Here is a 17,814-nt window from a genome sequence, read left to right on the forward strand (position 1 = left end):
AAGGGCGGGGGTGGAATGGAGTAGGAGTCAGACCGGGCGCGAGTGGGCGGCCCTCAGAGGACAGGCAGGACCGTCATCCCTGGACAGATGAGGAAACTGAGGCTACGAAGGCAGATCAGGTGTCTCCTTACTGTCCCAGCCCAGCCAGCAGGACCCAGCCTGCAGTCTGGCTTCCTCCGCCCACCCTCTGGCACAGGGCTTGCGGGCGGCCCAGGGGGTCTGCTCAGCGCCTCCCTCCCTTCCTCGGCCAGCCCCACCTTGTCAGCAGCTGGGCCTGGCAGCTCTGCCTTGGAAACACTTCCCCTTCCCAGCACCTGCAGTCACGGCCCTGGGCCAGGCCACCGTCCCCACTCGCTGGCCTCCAGCTCCTGGCCCTGCCCTCGGGCCTGTTCACTGGGCGGCCGAGGAAGCATTGCCCAATAGGAACAGGACCCTGTCTCTGTGCCTCCCCCCCGGCCTCTATGTCCTGCCCTTATTTGCCCCTGCTCTGGAGGCTGGCTGGTTTTACCCCGAGTACCTCACGGGAAGGCAAGGCTGGCCAGGGGGGAATGACTCAGGGGTCCCGTTCCTCAGCTCCCAGAGTCTGTGAAGCCAGAGCTTCTCAGCTAGAAGTGACCTGCTGGTCAGACTGTGCCCCCAGACAGCTCTCCACGGAAGCCTGGTGCGTCCACTCCCCACGGCCCGCTGGGTCACTTCTGCAGTAACTCATCCACTCATTGAGCACCCTGAGCCCAGGTGGAGCCTGGGGGGACACGTGGCAGCCGTGTGCCCCTCTAGGGTGGACGCCGCTGTCTTCTGCTTTCTGCCCTGCGCTGTCCTGGCTTCTGGGCAGTGCTGGCTTGGGTCGCCCCTCAGACGCTGGGATGGCACCCCCATAATCCCACACCCACACACCCCCGATCTGTTCTCACGCGCAGTCAGGGCGCTGAGCCCCGGGCTCCGTGCCCGTGTCCGCGGTTTCCCGTGCCTCTGTGTGGAAGGGCTTTTCGGTGACGTGTGCAATCCCTCCACTCGCCGCACCACAGTCCTCTCAGCAGCCAGGGTGCTGGCTGTGGGTGGTCTCGGGGTCTCCCGTGAACTAATTGTGCTGGTGCATGACCACGCTGGGTGTCTTATATGGCGAGTCTCCCGCTCTTTCTTTTCCTTGTGATAAATTCCTCGGAGCGTGCAGACCGGGGCTCCCTGTTGCCCTTCACCCAGAGGGGCATCCCGTCTACACCCTGCTCTCCTGGGTGAAGGAGCCGCTTCACCCGGCCTGGGTCAACCACTGGCCCAGCTCCTGCCGCGGCCAGACCGTGCACACTGCCAGGGCGGATCCCTGCAGGACCCCTGCAGGGTCAGCTGGGAGCCTGATAGAAACGCAGAACTCTGGGCCCCCAAGCACACAGTGGCCCCTGAATCGGCCTGCAGGTGTTCCTAGTGTCCGTCCACACCACCTGAGAAGCACCCACCGGCCCACCATCCTGCTCGTGGTGACCCTGACACTCCTACCCCTTCAGGCTCAAGTCTCCGCTACCTCGCATTTAGGGGTGCAGGGCTGGCCAGGACGAGCCACCCCCGAGGGCCCCAGCCACAGGTGCTCCTTATGGCCCCTGGCTTCTAGGCCGGACTGGGCAACCTGTGGTCAGACTGATGATAGGGGTGGGGGCCGTGGGCAGGCCCAAGGACAGAAGACGGTGAAAGAGTCTAAGCCTTGGGGTGCTCCACCTCCGGGGGTGGGGCTGCCCGGCTGGTTGCACCCCACCTCCTCCATAGGCGCCCAACGTTCATGCCTTAGCGTTCGAAACCTGGTTCCTCGCCACGTGTTGCAAATCATTGGTTAACCACCAGCACGTGCGTGGCCCCAGCCTGCAGAGGGCTGAGCTCTGCAGGGGCCGGGGTGGGAGAGATGGAATAGGCAACGTCCAGGCAGGGTCTCCAACCCCAAGCCCCGCACACAGAGGGGTCAGGGCCACACTGTCCTCCAGTTAGTGCAGGGGCTTGTCCAGGGCCCGACACAGCCCCTGGCCCTCGAACACGTTCTGCCGCCTGCTCTGGTGCCCAGGGGACACTGGGCTCAGGCCACCTGGAGGCCTGCTGGGACGGGCCTGGGATGGGGCTGGGTTCCGCAGGAGCAGCCACTGTCTCAGGGAGAAGGGGGGTGAAGGCAGGTGTGGGGGGGACAGGGCCGTGTCGGGTCTGCAGTGGGGGTTGGCATCTGGGCTCAGGCTGGTGACGGGCGTGGAGAGGGCGTGGGGCCCAGGTGATGAGGGGCCTGCTGCCTCGGGCGCTGGCCCTGGAGGGGCACCTGGCTGAGGTGTGCCGGAGGTGAGGCAAAGAGGGGGCTTTGCCAGGCAGGGGGAGGCAGCAGCTGGCTAGGTCTACACAAGGAGGGGGGCCGGTGGAAGGGGGACAGCAGCAGGGACAGGTGTCAGAGGGGCCCAAGGCTGGGCTTGGAGCAGGCAGGGCCGAAGTCCCTGCAGGAGACCAGGGTGTGGCCACAGGCAGGTCCTGGACAGCAGACAGCGGGAAGTGCGGCCGGCCTGGGGCCCACAGCCCAGCAGGGCTTGGCCTGGGAGGGAAGGAAGGGCTGGTCCCCCAACACCAGCTTCTCTTTCCCACCCTCGGGAATTCCTCCTTCACCCCCCACCCCCACCCCCGCAGCCAGCTGGGTGCTGGCTCCACTCAGATGCCCCTCCCCCGGGAAGTTGGCCCTGGCTGTCCCTGGTGGTAGTGCCCTCCCCTCCCAGTGCCCTGCAGCCCCAAGTGCTGTTCCCCCAGGACCCTACACATGGGCACCCAGCCAGGAGCCAGCCTTCCCCCTCCCTGGTCTGGGTGTGTGCACCCGGCTTGGGGCTCCGGGCTCCGGGCTCCGTGCTTGGGGCTCAGGGCTCGGGGCTCGGGGCTCAGGGCTCTGGGCTCTGGGCTCGGGGCTCTGGGCTCCAGGCTCCGGGCTCCGGGCTCGGGGCTCGGGGCTCGGGGCTCGGGGCTCCAGGCTCTGGGCTCTGGGCTCGGGGCTCGGGGCTCGGGGCTCTGGGCTCAGGGCTCCATGCTCGGGGCTCGGGGCTCGGGGCTCGGGGCTCCGGGCTCGGGGCTCTGGGCTCAAGGCTCGGGGCTCGGGGCTCCGGGCTCGGGGCTCACAGACCCCGCCAGGCCCCGGGGTCCTGCCCACTCACTGCCCTGGAGGCCTGACTCCAGCCCAACTGCGCTGTGGGAGGAACCCCGATCGCCCAGAAAGCGGCCAGGAAATAAAAGACGTGCCTACATTTTTCAAAACAAGCTTATAAAAGGCCTCAGGGGCTTTATTGTTTTATTTTTGGCAGAGAAGTCAAAGCAGGAACCAAGGCCCGCCCTTTCGGCTCTGATGTTTGCAGAGCTGGGGTGCTGTGGCCGCACACGCGGGGTCCCTGGCTCCCCTCCAGGCCGCTGGCTCAGAGCAGCCCCTCCGCCCAGCGAGGCGGCACCGGGAGCCCTGGCGCTTCCCCTGGCTCTCTGCTCGGGACCAGCCCGTCCCTCACACGCTTTTGGCTGGAAGTCTCCCCGGCCCTCTCCAGGACACCTTCCGCTCTTTCCTGCTTCTCTCCAAGTCGGAAATGCCACCAGCACGGCCCCTCCGTCCTGCCCCAGGCCAGGAGAGCCAGGGAAAGGCCTGGGTCCCACAGGCCACCCCCTCCTGACCACACACGTCCCCGACCCCCGGTGAAGCTTCCACCCCCTTCCTGCCCCGAGGCCACCCGGAGCGCAGAGTCCCTGGGCTCCCGCTTGTGGCCTCAGGGACTCTCCCAGCTCAGCAGCCACACCCCTCCCAAGATTCCCAGCCTGCTTAGAAGGGCAGGAACACCCCCTCCTGGACCGCAGGCCTCTGGCACCTGCCTGGACAAGGAGGGTGCACCTGCCACCCACCCACCCTGCTCCGCCCGTGTGCAGCCCCAGTGCTGGGCCACCAGTGGTGCCTGGTTTTTCTCAGCAGTAGATGCTTGGACCCCAGAGAGGTGGCCCCTGTTGGGGAGCACAGCCACGCCAGCGCTGACCCCAAGGCCTGGGCTTGGGGACCTGCAGGGAGGAGTGGGGAGTCTGCGGCCAGAAGGCCCTGGACACAGCATCACACACCCCCATTTCTGCTCCTGGGTCTCTGCAAGTGTCCCCCGGGGCTGGCTGACCTCAGGCCTGCTCGGCCCTGGTGTGAGCAGCTCGTCCCGGGCCCGGGACCCACAGCAGCCAGGCCACAGCCCCGGTGCAGGCGAAGGTGGGATCACACCCCCTCCCCTCGGCGATGCGCTCGGTGCACAGGGCGTGTCCTCGGGCTCTGGCTCGGGCTCACGCTCTGTCCGAGTTTCCGTGTCTGTGCGGTTCACCGAGTGCTGTGGAAAGTAGAGAAATCACAGTAATAAAACCGATTTCGCGGGAAGCAGCCTTGGCCGGGCCCCTTGCCGCCCGCCGTCCTGGGCCCACCCTTACCAGCCCTGTGGTCCGGCCTTGCCCACTCCCCACCCGCACAGGACGTTCTGAGGCCTCATCTGGACAGAGGGCGTCCAAGGAGGCTCCCGTCCAGGTGGCAGGCCCGCCAGCCTGCTCGCCCAGCGCCTGGCCCCGCTGCTTCTCCGCTGTGGTCCTGGCCCTGCCCTGCCCTGGCAGGGGAACAGGGCCGGCTTGTTCTGCCTCCTTCCTGGACCCCCGGGCTCCGGGCCCACAGCACCGTGGGGGGCACCCAGGAGAGGGGAATGAGGCCAAGTGCTGGTGGGCAGGCGGCAGCGGCCTGCACACACCACACACACCTGAGAGTCGGACTCCCACTCCCAAGGCAGGAGGGAAACCTGGTCGTGCAGAAGCAGGGCCATTGGCATTGGGGTGCAGGCAGTGTGGGGGTGCAGATGGTGTGGGGGTACATGGGGCACAGGGTGCAGGCGGCATTGGGGCACAGGCGGCGTGGGGGCACAGGGTGCAGGCGGCGTGGGGTGCAGGCGGCATGGGTGCAGGCGCAGGAGGGGCAGTGCAGTGTCCCGCACAGCAGGTGGCCCGTTGCGCCTGTGGCAGCAGCATGGTCCCAGGATGCCCGCCCCAGAAGAGCGGACCAGCTGTGGGGGAGGGGGCGCTGGTGGCTCTGCCCCGCAGCACACAGCCCTCCTGGGGTCCATGGTTGTGCTGCCATTTCTGGTAGGAGGAGGTGCGGGAGGCAGGCAGCCGGGGGCACGTCCAGCAGCAGCTGGGTCCCGTCAGTCCCGTTGCAGGGACCCAGACTCTTTCATCAGTGGCTGCAATTTGTCCCCACATTAGTGGCCCCCAAGTGGGCGTCCTCGGTGGGCTTTGCAGGGGCAGACCTGCTCGTAGGTGGGGCCCCAGGCGTGTTCAGGGCCAGGCAGTGGGTGCCTTGGGCCTTATAGCTGCTCTGAGCCCCACAGACAGCCTGTGAGCGAGTGGACGTGGCTGTGCCGCAGCCCGGGGTCCGCACAGGACACACGGCACCGCCTGTGAGCTGGGAATGTTGTTGATGTTTTTAAAGGGCCATAAAAACAGAAACAGCCCTGGCCGGCTTGGCTCAGCGGTTACGGTGTTGGCCTGTGAACCGAAGGGTCGTGGTTTCGGTTCCCGGTCAGGGGCACGTATCTGGGTGGCAGGGTCCATCCCCGGCCCCGGTTGAGGTCCTGCGGGAGGCATCTGATCAGTGTCTCTCTCACGTCCGTGGTTCCCTCCCTCCCTCCCCCTCTATCTAAAAGTAACTGGAAGATCCTCGGGTGAGGATCAACAAGACTAAACGGAAAGGAGAGTGATGTGCAGTAGGGACCGAACGCGGCCCCCGTCTGGCCTGCAGAGAGCAGCTGCTGCCCTGTCCGGCCCTGCAGAGCCCCTCCACGGCCGGGGACCACTCCCAGTGCTGCCCAGAGTGCTGACTGGCCTTTCCTGGAGCTTCCCGCGTCAGGGCTGTGGCTGGACGACCGCCACTGCCCAGGGGACCCCCTGTGACTCAAGGCCCGTGACACCAGGGCTTCCCTGGGTGCTGGACGGGGAGCAAAACCCCCTGGGGGTAGCTGCACTGTCCCTCACACCAGAGGTGACCCGCGCCCCCTGCTGGGCCCTCCCCTTGTCAGTGGTCAAGGTCCCGTCAACCCCCAAACGGGGGTGGTAGGCTGGCAAGTCACAACGCCCCCACAGGTCACACTCAGCTTCCCCGTCAGCACCCTCGTTTTTAATAGGGTGTGGCTGGGCCCGGCCTCAGCCCCAGCTGTGCCCGCCTTGCTCAGGGATGGCGGAGTTTCTGCAGAAGGGCCTGGGCGGGGCTCTGCGGTGCCCGCTCGTCTCTGAACCCCACTGCTCCCCAGTGCTGCCCGGCGTCCTCACACTCGGCGTTTCCTGTCGTTCTGACCACGGCCGCCCTGATGGGTGTGAGGTGGTGTCTCTCTGTGGCTTTGATTCCAGGTTCCCCGATGCCCGGCCGTGTGCTTATTGGCCGTTTGTGTATCTTCTTTGGAGAAATGTCTGTTTCAGGTCCTTTGCCCATTTTATAAGGAGATGGTTTGGGGCTTCACTGTTGTAGGAGTTTTCTCTCTATCCTGGACATCAAGCCCTCACTCGATGTGTGATTTGCAGATGCTGTCTCCTGTCGAGAGGGTTGCGTCAGTGCCTGGCTGCACACAGGTTTTCAGGCTCGATGAACTGCAGTGTGTCCGCGTCTCCAGTCGCCCTGCCGTGGGCATCGTGTGCAGGGAATCCCACCCAGCCAGCGCCGTGCGGCGTGTCCTGTTTCCTTCCGAGGTGTAAATGTGGGAGCCGTTGGCGTGCGTTTCTGTGCGTGGTGTTAGGGGACGGTCCCCTTGTGCCTGTGACTCTCGTCTTCCCAGCACGGTTTGCGGACCGCGTTTGACCACACGTGCACGGGGTTCTCTCCAGGCTCCCCATTCTGGCCCATGGGCCTCTCTGTCCGCCCGTCTGTCTGCCAGTGCCACCCTGTTTGGGTCACTGTCACTTTGCGGTAAGTTTTGAGATCAGGAATGTGAGTCCCCAGCTGTTCTTTTTCGAGATCATCGTGGCTGTGCTCTTGACGTCTGAAAGCTTGCGTTTCTTTATCTGAGTACAGTAAACCTCGTCACCTCATGGTCAGATCGCTCCCGTGTCTGGTGCTTCTTGTGTTTCTGTGAGCCCACGTGGGGGTGTCCTGCGTCCTCTGTGCCTGGTGACCTCTGACGGTGTCCTGGATTTGCATAGGAAGCTTCACTCATGGGAGTCGCCTGAGCCCCAGGTGACACCATCTCCCTCCACAGAGGGTTCCCCTGGGTTCCTGCCGGGCAGGCTAGAGACGCTGCCTGGCGGGAATCCTTAATGCGGGTCCCAGGCCGGAGGGGAGGTGGAAAGTAAGTCTGCACGGGACTCTTCCCTTCAGGTTCACCCGAACTGTGCGGGCAGCCTGCGAGGTCCCAGCTTAGTGTGGGGTCTCCTGGGCTCCCCACCTCGAGCCAGCTGTGAGCTCTGGCATCCACCTCTCTCCCTCCATGAGGCCACTCGAATTGCAGGCCTGCTCTGGGGTAGCTGTGGCTCCGAGGTCTGCGGACGGCTCACTCAGGGAAGGGCTCTGCGTGCTGGGGCCCCTCCAGGCTCCTGGTGGTCCGCGTGACATCGAGGCTCCCTCGCTCGCTTGTTCGCTCTGGCACCTTTGAAAAGAGAGTGTTTATCGGCCTGACTTGCTGGTCTGCGCAGCAGAGCCACCCTCTCCTGAGGGGAAGTGCTACAGGTCTGTTCTAAAAGCCCAGTTCTCGCCCTGGCTGGTTGGCTCAGCGGTTAGAGTGTTGACTTGTGGACCAGAGAGACCCGGGTTCGGTTCCCGCTAAGGGCATGTAACTCAGTTGCAGTTTGTCCCCGGCCCTGGTTGGTCGTGCGGGTGGCAGCCACTCGATGTGTTCCTTTCACGTCGATGTTTCTCTCTCTCTCCCTCCCACTCTATCTGAACAAAAAAATGGAAAAATGTCCTCGGGTGAGGATAAAAAAAAAAAATTAAAAGCCCAGTTCTGACCACGGCCTTTCCAGGAGTGGATCAGGACAGCCTAGAGTCCGGCTCTGCGATCGCGAACCCCCTCGACCTCGCCCTGCACCCCGCGCGGCCAGCACTGGTGCCGGCCCGTCCCAGAGGCGGAAGTCCGGGGCACAGAGAGGCCAGAGCCGCAGGGGCAGCCAGCGCGTGGCAGGCCAGGGCTGGAAGCAGTCGTGTCCGGCTGCAAAGATGCTGCTTCCAGGCTCCCACTGCCCGGAGTCCTGAGCACAGGAGCCCCTGGCCATCGAGGTCCCTGCCTCTGCTCTGTGGGCTCTCCTCCCTCACCCCACTCTTCCGGACCAGAGGCTGGGACCCTGTCCTGCCCTCCTGAGGCCCCTGGCTGGAGTGGGACCCAGGAGCTGGGCTGCTGAGCAGGTCTCAGTGCCCACCTGCCCAGGACCAGGGCCCACACTGGGGGGGTCCCTGACCCCACAGCAGCAGCCCAGGGCTGGGCACTCAGCGGGGCATCGGGGACAAAGCCTGTCCAGGAGGGACAGGGCAGGCCAAGCGGTCCCATGTCCAGGAGCAGGAACTGTCAGGCCACCCCGGGATGCCCCGCCTGAGGCGGGCTCACCTTGCCGCAGGGTGCTGGGTGGAGACGGCGGGGGCTGCTGGCACCCCTGCCGCCCACAGCCCCAGCGGTGCCTCTCGGCCTTCTGCCCGGACAGGTGAACAACAACGGGATCATCTCCTTCCTGAAGGAGGTTTCTCAGTTCACCCCCGTGGCCTTCCCCATTGCCAAGGACCGCTGCGTGGTGGCGGCCTTCTGGGCGGACGTGGACAACCGGCGTGCAGGCGACGTGTACTACCGGGAGGCCACCGACCCGGCCACGCGGCGCAGAGCCACGGAGGACGTCAGACGCTACTTCCCCGAGCTCCCAAACTTCTCCGCCACCTGGGTTTTCATCGCCACCTGGTACCGCGTGACCTTCTTTGGAGGCAGCTCCTCCTCCCCCGTGAGTTTCTGTCCTGGGGAAGGGAGGGGGTGCAGCTGGGCCCGGGTGTCTCTCCAAGGCCCCCACCTTGCTGAGGGGTGTCAGCCATAGTTGCTCGTCCAGTCCATGCTCAAGGGAACAGATAGGGTCAGGCATGGAGCCACTCACCCAGGTCCAAAGCCTGGGGGAGGACGAGGCCTGACCCCCCTGGTCCCCCAGGAAACCCCAGTGCCCCAGGAGAGAAGCTGGGACGCGTTAGCGGGTTCCCATGGGATGCTCAGTCTGCAAAGGGTCAGGCAGAGTCACTGTGTCTCGCTGTGTCCTGGGTACGCCAGACTGGACAAAGTGTGAGCTCCAGAGTACCGAGCTCTTCGCCCAGTGTGGTGGGTGCTGGTGGGCAGGTCCCCCGGCGGGTCTCCGCCAGTGAGGACAGCACTGTCTCCCCCGCCCGACGTCACCGTGCACAAGGGAGGCACCGGGAGCAGAGCCGTGCTCTGAGCTGTCAGTTCACCCCTTTAACCACATTTCCTGGGGGCCTCTGGGGGCAGGCCCTGCGCAGGGCAGACAGGACACGGTTCTCCCTGGGGTGTCACAAATGGCCAGGTGATAAAGGTGCCAGCCAGAGGGTGGAGGCTCAGCCACACGGGGTTTGAGGGCTGGAGGAACAGGGCAGGTCAGAGCAGCCGCGGGGGGACGTGACTGGACACTGGACGGCAATCACAGCAGGGCCTCGTCTCGCCACGCACACGGCGGAGGACGGGGTGGGCAGGTGGGGCCTGTGCTCCGGGTCGAGCGGTGCCAGTGACAGGCTCGGTCCTGGATGTGCCCAGGTGGCCATGCCCAGCGGGCATATAGAGGTGGAGCCGGGGTCCCCAGGGGAACCGTGAAGGTGGGCGAGAGGGACAAGGGAGGGATATGCCCAGCGACAAGAGGCCCACAGACTCTGAGCTCCCCAGATGCCAAGTGAAGGAGAGAGAAAAAGGAAGAAGGTCGTTAGCCAGGCACATGTGAGGGGGAGACACTCCCGGTGGTGTTCAGGGCACAGCCACGCACCAGGACGGACGCACCAGGACGGACGCACCAGGACGGACGCACAGTTCTGTGAGCACGGCCACAAACAGCTTCACGCACCGGCCAGCTTCTGTTCACACAGAAACCACTGGCCTTTTGTAAGCTTTGTCTTTTCTTTTCACCCATTTGTAATAAAAACAACTTTGTAACAAAAGGTTAAAACAAAGAAATACATAGTTCCTCTCCCAGAAGACAACTCCCAGTAGACATTTCCTAGTTACACGGACCCTCAGTCTAGACAATAAATAGAACCACCAAGGACTTGCTGTTTTGTGAGTGGTGTTTTGTTTTGTTTTTTGTTTTTTTCGCTCAACAGTGTTATGGGCATTTCCCTCATTCTTATATGTTTTCCGACCACATTTTAAAAATTACTATTTCACCTCTGCAGAGGAAGGGGTGCCCAGAGCCCCTCTGGGTTGACAGGGAAGCTTACTGTCCCCGTTTCCAAACCCAGAGATGGTGGTTAGAGAAGGGTGACCCACCTCACATCCTCCGACAAGGAGTCAGGACCCAGCTTGGCTGTGGCGGGGAGACCTGGGACGCCCTGTCTGCAGCAGCCCCTCCAGAGCAGGGAGATCCACGGGGAGTAACCGTCAGCCGCTCACACGCCTCAGATCCGTGGGCCTCACCAGCACGGAGCCCGCGGCCGCTCGGGCCGGGCCGTCCGCCTTCACGGTGTCCCCCCTCCCTGCCCTCTGAGCTCCGGCTCTCAGACCCACGCCGTCCGGAAGCAGGCGCTCAGTCCTGTTGTTGATCTTACCGTAAGAAGGCACACAGACCACCACAATAAAGCAAATATCACAAAGGAGCGAGTTCTATGGAGTTTCTGGTTTCCCGGTGCGTATACAAGTTGTGTTGAGTCCATGCTGCAGGCCATTGAGTACGCAACAGCATTACGCCTAAAAGCATGTACACGCCTTAATTAAAAAGACACGATCACTGACAGAGGCAACATCTCCGCCCTCAGCAAGTCCTAATCTTTTGGGGAGGAGGGCCCTGCTGACGCTGTGGCTGCTGACTGGTGGGGTGTGGGTGCTGACTGGTGGGGTGTGGGTGCTGACTGGTGGGGTGTGGGTGCTGAAGGCCAGGGTGGCTGCGGCAGTTCCTTAAAATGCGACAGTGACCTTGGCTGCGTCGCTGGACCCTTCCTGTCACAGGCGATCTCTCTAGCACACACGCCGTTTGGTAGCGTTGTACCCGCAGGACTTCTTCCCGAACGGGAGTCAGCCCTCTCAACCCCGGTTGCTTCATCGGCTGAGTTTGTGACATTCTACGTCCGCTGTGGCCGTTGCAACAACCTTCACGGCTTCTTCGGCAGAAGTGAAAACAGCCCCTTCCGGTCCAGTGTGACCAGGAGGTTGCGGGGCCTCGGTCCCACCTTCAGACTCTCCTGCCAGGCTGGTTCTCGCCCTGTTTCCCTCGCACCTGCAGCTTCCTCCTCCCTGAGCCCCTCAGAGCCGTCCAGGGGGCCGGGATCCACTTCCTCCGAACTCCTGTTCAGTGGCTGTGTCGACCTCTTTCCGTGAACCACACACACTCACTGGCATCTAGAATGTGAACCCTTCCGAGAGGCGTCCAGTTCCCTGTGCCCAGATCCATCCAAGGAATGAGGTCCATGGCAGCTAGAGCCTCATGAAATGTATTTGTTAAATAATGAGACTCGAAAGTCACAGCGACTTCTTGATCCACGGGCTGAAGAATGGATGTTGTGCTCATCGGCATGGAAACAACATCAACCTCGTCCGTCCCCATCAGAGCTCCTGGCGACCAGGTGCACTGTGGGTAGTAGTATTTCGCAAGGAGCCTTTTTTTCTGAGCAGTAGTCTCCACAGTGGGCGGAAACGTTCAATGAACCATGGGGCACACCGACGGGCCGCCACCAAGGCTTTGCTGTCCATTCCCAGGCACAGGCAGAGCAGATTGGGCATCATTTGTACGGTTCCCTGGGATTTTCGGATGGTCCGTGAACATTGGCTTCGCCTTCAAGTCACAGCTGCATGAGCCCCTCACAAGAGAGTCAACCTGTCCTTAAAGCTTTGAAACCAGACCCTGACTTCTCCCGTCCAGCTATGAAAGTCCTAGGCGGCACCTTCTCCCTATGCGAGGCTGTTTCATCTGCACTGAAAATCTGTTGTTGAGGGCGGCCACCTTCATGAGTCGTCTCAGCTACGTCTTCTGGAGACGGGGCGCTGCTTCCCCTTCACCTCGTGAACCAGCCCCTGCCAGCTTCAGTCTGTCCTTCTGCAGCCTCTTCAGTTCTCTCGAGTCTTCATGGAACTGAAAAGAGTTAGGTCCTTGATCTGGGTCAGGCTTTGGCTGAAGGGAATGGAGTGGTTGCTTTGATCTTCTGTCCAGACCACTAACACTTTCTCTGCATCAGCACCCGGGCTGTTTCGCCCATCACGCGTGTGTTACCTGGAGCAGCACTTTTAACTTCCTTCAAGAATCTTTCCTTTGCCTTCACAACTTGACTGTTTGGTGCAAAAGGCCCGGCGCTTGGCCGGCCTCAGCCTTCAACATGCCTTTCTCCTCTGCTCTTGATGTAAAGTGAGAGACTCTTCCTTTCTCTTGAGCACCTAGAGGCCACTGTGGGGTTATTCACTGGCCTGATTTCACTACTGTGTGTCTCAGAGAATAGGGAGGCCTGAGGGGAGGGACGTAGCCAGGGAACGACCCATCCATGGGGCATTCAGAACACACACAACATTTATCGGTTACATTTGCCATCTTACGTGGGCGTGGTTCGCAGTGCCCCAACACACAATAGTAACCTCGAATCACTCATCGCAGATCACCATAACATACCACGATGAGGAAAACGTCTGCAGCACTGGGAGACTTCCCGGGGTGTGACAGAGACACAGAGGGAGCAAATGCCGCTGGGAAAATGGCACCGACAGACTTGCTCCGTGCAGGGTCACCGCAAACCTCCGTTTCTAAAAACACCATTTCTAAAAGCGCCACCAGCAAAATGCAATGGAATGTGGTGTGTCTGTACACCCTGTGGTCTCCCATCACCGCCACGTCACACACTGGCCCAGGTCGGTGTCCCCTGGACGCGGCGCCAGTCCAAGGCCACGAGCGCAGGGAGTCCCAGCACCAGTCTTTGGAAGAGAGATGGACGCCTGCGGAATTCCCAGTCCCCTGAGAAGTGCGCCCACACACACCCGCACAGCGGCATGGGGAGTGCCAGTCCCCGCACCCAGCCAGGATCCTCAGGGTTTCCTTCCTCCCCTTCCCAACCGCCCAGCCTTTGATTCCTAACGATACTGGCTGTGCTCCTGTCACCTCTGCTTGTGATGTATCTAAGTAGAGCCTGCGCCCACTTTCCGGTCATCTTCTTGGTCTTTTTCTCGTCCATCTGTAGACCTTCTTGTATTAAGAAATGAGCCCTGGCAGGTTTTGCTCAGCAGCTAGAGCATCAGCCTGCGGTCCAGAGAGACCCAGGTTCAGTTCCAGCTAAGGCACGTACTTCGGTTGCAGTTTGTCCCCGACCGCGGTTGGGTTGTGTGGGTGGCGGCCACTCGATGTGTCCCTTTCATGTTGATGTTTCTCTCTCTCTCACTTCCTCTCTCTCTCTCCTATTCTATCTGAACAAAAAATGGAAAAATGTCCTCGGGTGAGGATAAAAAAAAAAATGGAAAAATGTCCTCGGGTGAGGATTAAACAAAAAAAGAATATGAACAGTTTTACCTGTTGTGTACATGATAAGTACATTTTTCACTTTGCCGTTTGCCATTCAGTTTGAGTTTATGGTACTTTTTCATATTCAGAAGTGTTTGTAGCCAAACGTATAAATCTCACTTTTGGTTCTTTGCGTTAGCAACCGTTATGCTTAAGCTCCCCCGAGAGGCTCTCCACAGCTCTAAGACCCTGTTTCTCAGGGTCTCCTGTTTGCCCCATGACCCTTCCCCCGATGTGAAATAGTACTTCATGTGTACCCTACACACTAACATTTTCTTGGAAAAAAAACATAAAACCTAACTATTAAAAATGATTTTTGCCCTGGCCAGTTTGGCTCAGCGATTAGAGCGTCGGCCCGTGGACCAGTCACGGGTTCAACTCCAGTCAAGGGCACGTACCTCGGTTGCCATTCGGTCCCCGGCTCTGGTTGGGGTTGTGTGGGAAGCAACCAATCGATGTGTCCCTCTCACGTTGATGTTTCTCTCTCTCTCTCTCTCCCCCATTCTGTCTGAAGATAATGGAAAAATATGTGAGGATTTAAAAATATATACTTTTCCTTGATTCCTGCTCATCTTTTCCCCTTTTCTTTTTCTGCTTTCATCCTATTCACTTGAAGTGGTTTTGTGGATTTGACCAAGTGAGCATGAACCCTCTGTGCCCCTGGCGCCCACAGGGGCCAGTGTCTGCTCCTGGCATCTGTGGGCCCCTACAGCCCCCCAGTGTGTGCTTCACCCACTCGCCTGGCAGATCATTGGGAAGGTGGGCGTGGCGGCCTGTGCCGGGGCCTCAGGCACTGGGGACACAGTGGGGACGGAGGGTGAGGCCATTGAGGTGCTGCCCTGTGGCTGCCCAGGGAGATGGGGAGATGTGGAGGGGTCATGAGTGTGTGCAGGGTGGTGGACGGGCAGGCTTTGGAGCAGGGACGAGGGGAAGGACGCTGTTCAGGCCTCCCTCCTTGGCAGGTCAACACCTTCCAGACCGTGCTCATTACGGACGGCAAGTTCTCGTTCACCGTCTTCAACTACGAGTCCATCACATGGACCACAGGCACACACGCCAGCAGCGGGGGCGATGCCAGTGGCCTGGGGGGCATCGCGGCCCAGGTAGGGCCCCTGCTCCCCACTGCCAGCACTGCCACGAGTCGCTGGGACAGACACCCCCCCACGCGCGCACACCCCCCGGTGCAGAGACCAGTGTGAGGCGATCAGAGCCCTCTCAGCCCAGAACGGCAGCCGCACCTTTGTCTTGATCACACCGCCAGAGGGTCCCTGGGTCTCTGCACTGACTGCCCCCAGGTGTGGCGGGGCTTGGGCAAGGGCCCTGGGCCCGCAGTCCTCCAGGCTGTGCACCACCGTCCACTTCCCCTGGGCCGGGAGACCCAGAGCCCGCAGTGAGGCGCTGGCGGGAGGGCGGTGAGGGGTCCGGGCCCAGCCACGTCCTCAGCTGCTCAACAGAGGGGTGAACTGTTGGTTGCCTCAGGGCCTGGCTGGGAGGGGTCGACACCGCACGGAGGACGTGGGGTGGGGGAAGGGGGCCGACTCCCACACGAGCTCCTGGGCCTTGGCCACGCGGGGGAGGGGGTGTCGAACCCTTCAGGGCGCCCCGCGGACCCAGCCCGTCCCCGCCCCCACTCTGTCCACACCCACCAGGCCGGCTTCAACGCGGGAGACGGGCGGCGCTACTTCAGCATCCCCGGCTCGCGCACGGCGGACATGGCGCAGGTGGAGAGCAGCACCAACGTGGGCGTGCCCGGGCGCTGGGCGTTCAGAATCGATGATGCCCAGGTGCGCGTGGGGGGCTGCGCCCATGCAAGTAAGAGCACGAGCGAGCGGCTCGGGCGCCGGGGCGGGGCGGGGCCGGGGCGGGGCGGGCGGGGCCTGGGCGGGGCGGGCGGGCGGGGAGGGGACTTGGGCGCCGGCCCCGCCCCGGCCCCGCTCCGCTGGCCCCGGAGCCTGTCTCCTCCTGGGGGGACTTCGCGCCTCCGCTGCGGGGCAGGGGACCCGCTGGAGCCCACGGTTTGCGGTGCAAAGGGGAGGGGCCCAGCCTCCTCCCCGCCCGACGCGAGCGCCCGGGGTCGCCTGTGTCCCCCCGCCCACCTGGGAGGCAGGTGTTCTGTTCACCCCATCTCACCTTTTCCGGGGGTACTTTTCCAGTGTGCCCGACTGGAGGGAGACACCCAGGGGCCTTCAGGCTGGGAGCACACAGCAGAGGGCAAGGGTCCGCCCCAGGGGGGAGCACGTGACTGGTGGGGACAGTCCGACTGGCCAAAGAAGGGTGTGTGGCCCTGGGCGAGTCACAGGCCCTCCTGAAACTTAACTACTTATAAATGGAGGTGTATACAGGGGTGACTCAGCCACTCCACCTAGAGGGACTGATCACAGGCCCTGCCAAGCCGGGGCCAGTCTGAGGCCAGTGCTGGGATCTCCGCCCATGGCCTCACCCTCATGGGGACCCAGGCCACTGGGAAGGGCTGCTTCCCCCAACATCAGCTGGGCGAGAGACCGGCCAGTGGGGCCAGGGCCGGCATGAGCGCACAAGGCTTGCGGCCAGAAGACTCAGAGGACGGGGGATGACCACCCCCTGAAAGAGACCTGGAACCTGAGCCCGCAGACCAGAGTCTGGGCTTAGGGGGTGAGGGGCTCATGGTGCCAGGCGCCCAGGAGCTGACAATTTCGCCCCCTCCCCGAGAGTGGCAAGTGGAGCCCGAGGAGCACAGCCCTCCTGCAGCCCCGGGGGCCAGGGCTCCGGGCAGTGGTGATTCAGGGCTGGGGATACCATTCTGGCAGGCACTTCTTGGGTGGGAAGGGAAAGCCTGGGCTGTTGGTCACCTGCCAGTGGCCAGGGCTCGGGTTGTGGTTGAGGAGAAAGGTGTGGGTGCAGGTGTGGACTGGTGTGAGTGTCAGTACAGGTGGGGACAGGTGTGGGCAGGTCTTTGCTCCTCTGCAGAGGCTGCAGGCCGTGACCCTGAGGAGTGGGGTCCTTCGTGGACCCCTTTTCCATGTAGAGGTGCCTCCCCTACTGTCCCAGGCCTCTGAGGGGAGCAGGTGGAGCAGGCACACGGCCCTCCCAGACTAGCGCACAGAGGCCCGGAGAGCAGGGTGTGTTTCCCTTTTGCCCCACACTGCAAGCCCAGGAGATGGAGCCGGTTCGGGTCCGTCCTGGGGTCACACACATCAGCCTTACCAGGAAGGGAGGGTTGGTCCACACCTGAGGGCAGTGTGTCCTCACCATGAACTCTAGCTCCTGGGCAAGGCTGGTCCAGAGACAGGGCTGTGGTCAGCTGCCACGCACCACCGCGTAGCCAGACCACAGGGACTGAGTGACAGAGCGGCTAAGGGGTGAAAACACCTGGTCGCACAGCCCGGATGGCGTTCTGGGCCAGAGTCCTTCTGGGGGTTTCTTCCCCCGACACCACACTAGCTCTCCCTGCGGCCCTCATAGTATCTGGACTCTGAGACTTCGGGATGCTGCCGGTCTGTGCTGATCAACCACAGACCAGCAGCCTGCTTCTCCAGAGGGCTCTATGGGCTGCCTGTCCTAGATGTCTGGGCGAGGGGGTCGGGTGGCCCTGAGGGACTCCAGGAGGCACCCCCACCCTGGCCAGAAAGAACCAGCTTCAAAAGCTCTGAGCACAGGCCTGGTTTTACACACAGGGAACAGAGGGCAGAGGGCGTGCCCAATTTGTGCAACGGTCTGAGGCAGTGCTGGGACCAGACAGCAACTGCCAGAGGGTCTGAGGGGCTCCCCCCACCGCCTCTGGTTTCCGCACAGGGATCCCCCTCGTCCACCAGGAGCGCTCTCATCTCCCCGTGTTGCTGGGAGTCCTCGGGTCCCTGTCTTCTTAGTCCCTGGGACAAGTTTGGAAGCTGGCAGATTAACGGGATGAGGTGCTGCAGGTGTGAGGGGTTCTGGAGAAGCCTGCCGTCCACAGGCAGCCAGTCCCTTAGGAAGTGAACGTCCGCGGGAAACGCAGGTGGAGGGCAGATATCAGCGGCACTGGGCACCCTGCACCGACCTGGGAAGTGAAACTGGATGCGTCACCGCCGGCGGGTGACAGCCTTCCTCGGAGATGGACCCTTTGGGGAGGGAGGGCAGGCATGTGACGGCGGCACCCATCCTGTGTCT

The 17,814-nt window shown here is 62.4% G+C and overlaps 1 protein-coding gene across 1 annotated transcript in view; it reads left to right on the forward strand.

The window, feature by feature from the left end:
• Window positions 1-17,814, forward strand: part of SNED1 (sushi, nidogen and EGF like domains 1) — a 59,241-nt gene that overhangs the window by 3,084 nt on the left and 38,343 nt on the right. The window contains exons 2-4 of the mRNA XM_036253382.1: window positions 8,668-8,955; window positions 14,652-14,792; window positions 15,339-15,501. Of these exons, the coding sequence (XP_036109275.1) occupies window positions 8,668-8,955; window positions 14,652-14,792; window positions 15,339-15,501 (592 nt within the window). The remainder of the gene's footprint in view (window positions 1-8,667; window positions 8,956-14,651; window positions 14,793-15,338; window positions 15,502-17,814) is intronic.

The sequence above is a fragment of the Molossus molossus genome, unplaced genomic scaffold (genome assembly GCF_014108415.1).
Source record: "Molossus molossus isolate mMolMol1 unplaced genomic scaffold, mMolMol1.p scaffold_m16_p_11, whole genome shotgun sequence".
NCBI lineage: Eukaryota > Metazoa > Chordata > Mammalia > Chiroptera > Molossidae > Molossus > Molossus molossus.